A 3,958-nucleotide genomic window follows, 5' to 3' on the forward strand; every position below is an offset into this window, starting at 1 on the left:
TATATACATATATATATATACAGGGCCGGCGGAACGTTTTTTAAAGTGGGGGGCCCACTTATAAGATGAATGGTAATATGAATCATGCAAATTCTGGAAAAACCTAGGGGATGGGGGGTCAACATTTTTCCCAAAAAAGGAAAGGGGATCCGGGGGTCCTCCCACGGAAAAATTTTGATTTCTAGATGGCGGGAAATGACCTTTCTTGATTTTTGAGCTAGGTTTCTAATGACTTTGTTCTTCAAAATTCAAGGTTTCCCCCTCTTGAAAACGGTCAGGTAAACTTTCTCATTCTTATTACAGTAAATAGGCCTGTTATTTGTGTATACATACATAAAAAAAAAATTAGTTGTTGCATACGTATTCTTTTTTCAATGAATCGATAAGCTCCAAAGAAAAGGAGCGGGGGTTCCGGGGTTCTCCCCAGGAACAATTTTGAATCCTAGATTGCAGGAAATGAGTTTTTCAGACTTCTGAGGTGTCTTAATTACTTTTAAGTTCTTCAAATTTCAAGGTTTTCCCCTCTTGAAAACGGTCAGGTAATTTTTCCCCATTGTTATTACAGGAAATAGGCCTTATGTGTGTACCTACTGTGCCTACATAAAAATAAAAAAATTAGTAGTTGCATATGTATTCTTTTTTTTTAATGAATCGATAAGCTCAAAAGAAAAAGGGGGTCCTCCCCCGGGAAAATTTTGATATCTAGAAGGCGGGAAATGAATTTTCCCGACTTATGAGGTGTCTTTTAATGACTCTTAAGTTCTTTAAAATTCAAGGTTTTCCCCTCTTGAAAACGGTCAGGTAAATTTATCCCCTTGTTATTACAGTAGATAGGCCTTATGTGTGTATACATACATAAAAAAATTGAGTAGTTGCATACGAATTTTCCATGATTTTATAAATAACAAAAAGAAAGGGGTGTCGGGGGCCCTCCCCCGGGAAAATGTTGATATCTAGAAGGCGGGAAATGAGTTTTCCCGACTTCTGAGGTGTCTTTTAATTACTTTTAATTTCTTTAAAATTCAAGGTTTTCCCCCGGTTTGAGAACAGTCAGGTAAATTTATCCATTTCATTACAGTAAATAGGCCTTATGTGTGTATACATACATAAAAAAAATTGAGTAGTTGCATACGATTTTTTTTTCCATTAATCCATAAATCACAAAAAGAAAGGGGGTCCGGGTTCTCCCCCGTGAAAATTTTGATTCCTAGAAGGCGGGAAATGAGTTTTCCCAACTTCTGAGGTGTCTTTCAATTACTTTTAAGTTCTTTAAAATTCAAGGTTTCCTCTCTTGAAAACGGTCAGGTAAATTTTTCCACTTGTTATTACAGTAAATAGGCCTTATGTGTGTGTAAATACATAAAAAATGAGCAGTTGGATACGATTTTATTTTCAGGAATCATCGATAACTCCCAAAAAGATAGGGGGTCGGGGTTCTCCCCCGGGAAAATTTTGATTCATAGAAGGCGGGAAATCAATTTTCCCGACTTCTAAGTTGTCTTAATTACCTTTAAGTTCTTTAAAATTCAAGGCTTTCCACTCTTGAAAACGGTCAGGTAAATTTATCCCATTGTTATTACAGTAGACAGGCCTTATGTGTGTATATATACATTTAAAAAATGAGTATTTGCATACGATTTTTCCCCATGAACCCATAAATCCCCCCCCCCCAAAAAAAAGGGGGGGGGGTCCAGGGGTTCTCCACAGGGATAATTTTGATTCCTAGAAGGCGGGAAATTTTCCGACTTCTGAGGTGTCTTTTAACTACTTTTAAGTTCTTCAAAATTCAAGGTTTTCCCCTCTTGAAAATTATTATAATGAATCAATGAACCCAAAGAGAAAATGGAGGTTCGGGTTCTTCCCGGGAAAATGTTAATTTCTAAATGGTGGGAAATGAGCTTTCCCGACTTCTGAAGTATCTTATCGCGATTTTAATATAAGTTCTTCAAAATTCAAGGTTTCCTCTCTTGAAAACGGTCAGGTAATGTTTTCCCAAAATCCCAAAAAGAAAGGGGGTCGGGGGGTTCTCCCCCGGGAAAATTTTGATTCCTAGAAGCGGGAAATGAGCTTTCCCGACTTATGAGATGTCTTTTAATTACTTCTAATTTCTTCAAAAATCAAGGTTTCCCCACTCTTGAAAATGATTCAATAGAACCAATGAACCCCTAAGAAAAATTTCGATTTCTAGAATGCGGGAAATGACCTTCCCTGACTTCTGAAATGTGTTTTAAATGACTTTTTAAGTTCTTCAAAATTCAAGGTTTTCAGCTCACGGGTCCTGAAAAGGTAGGTCTAGAATTTTTTTCGGGTCACACAAAAATCTCCAGACATTATTTTTTGCATCCAAACAAGATAAACAATATAATAACAGTGCTCCGATAGGAACAAGATGTTTTAATTATTTCAAGCATACCACTTCAACGACAAATTCCTTTTTTCAATTGTATTAAAAAAAGTGTCTCTGGCGGGTTTTGAACATGAAACTTCTCGCTACCAAGGCAAACATTATGCCATTATTCATGGGGACCTATACGGTATATTTATGATCTGGGTTGGCACCAGTCGGTGGCCGGGGGACAGGGCCCCGTCGAGGGAAAAAATAATTAATGTTCTGTATCTACTCAAATGTTCGTTTGGTGCACCTTAGTCCAACATTGTCAAAATGACAGTTTAATGTTACATAAGAACATGAAATTTTATAAAATTTTCAATTGCTGTAACTTTTCATTTTCTTGGTCAATTTTCACAAATCAAATTGCAGTTTATAGAAGCATTTAACAAGCTCGCAGTCAAAAGAAATCAGATGTAACAGACATTGCGAAGTACCCAAAATAAATAAAATAGTAACTAACACCATAAAACGTATGGCACACATAGACTAATAATTGACGGCTGTACTCGCAACTAGTATCGGATTGTAGTTGCCCCATAGAGCTATTATCCTTCTGTTGAATTACCTTGCTTAACAATGATTTCCAAGCGACCTATAAGATTTTCAAGCTCAACTAGCTCCACTGTCTGGGCGTGTCAGTCAGTATGAAAGAAAGTGCCTGCAGGGGCTTCTAGTCTTTGGTATGACATTTGTCTTGATGGCGATAGGTTGCAGGTTCAATTCCCGCTTAAAAGAGTTTTCTCATACAACTTTTAAAAATGAACCATTGAAGGGCTGATTGATACGATTACATATTGAAATTAAAAAGCACATCCTTAAAAAACACATTACAGATAAACTCACTTCATCAAATGATGGAACATTACGTTTTGATGAAAATCCTACACGAAAAGTTGTCAAGAAGTTGCCAAGACGTTGGAGCTGAGAACTGGATTTGAGTTCGCTGTGGGTTATTTTAGGACATTCTTCATACAACAGTGCATGTTTAGTTTGGTACACAATTTCAAAGGATGGAGAAACAGATTCACTCATTTTACATTTTCACTCGTTTAGACCTTGAAGAAACAGTAAAACAGTGTAATTAATAAAAGAAATTGGTTTTATAGCAAGATGTAATAATTATTTAAATGTATTTATTCATCAAGTTAAAAAAAAATACAAATATTTACATTAATAAATAATGAAAATACAAGAAACACTTAAAAAGCAATTAACAAACAATGAAAACATATACCCAGCAACAGCAGATCCATGGATCTTAATTTGCAAATTCAATTCAAGAGTGAAAAGTCAACATGATTTTGAAGCTAGATTATATTCAGATGATAAACATAGGCAAAGATGGATGGCTATACACAAAAATTATTATGTAAGAGTATGGTATTCTAGCAATATTGTTAACGTAAAGTGTTTAAACTACATGCAACTTTAAAAATACTGTATAGTAGAAACAAGTGGTTTCATTTATTCACAAGCCGACTGTGGTTTAATGAATTGATTGCTGTTGAATTACTGTTATTGCTGTATCACATACCAAAGTTACTATCATGAGATTTACTGTACGAT

At 35.5% G+C, this 3,958-nt stretch overlaps 1 protein-coding gene across 5 annotated transcripts in view; it reads right to left on the reverse strand.

The window, feature by feature from the left end:
• Nucleotides 1–3,958, reverse strand: part of LOC117104617 (probable RNA-dependent RNA polymerase 1) — a 28,075-nt gene that overhangs the window by 17,535 nt on the left and 6,582 nt on the right. For 3 of the 5 annotated variants that reach the window (XM_033245476.1, XM_033245475.1, XM_033245474.1), the window contains exon 2: nucleotides 3,236–3,447. The exons of the other annotated variants lie outside the window; for them this stretch is intronic. In XM_033245476.1, the coding sequence (XP_033101367.1) occupies nucleotides 3,236–3,424 (189 nt within the window). In that variant the 5' untranslated portion in view covers nucleotides 3,425–3,447. The remainder of the gene's footprint in view (nucleotides 1–3,235; nucleotides 3,448–3,958) is intronic. 5 annotated transcript variants of the gene reach the window in all.

Source organism: Anneissia japonica, unplaced genomic scaffold (assembly GCF_011630105.1).
Source record: "Anneissia japonica isolate Jap-2015-1 unplaced genomic scaffold, ASM1163010v1 scaffold287712_len2945570_cov188, whole genome shotgun sequence".
Taxonomy (NCBI): domain Eukaryota; kingdom Metazoa; phylum Echinodermata; class Crinoidea; order Comatulida; family Comatulidae; genus Anneissia; species Anneissia japonica.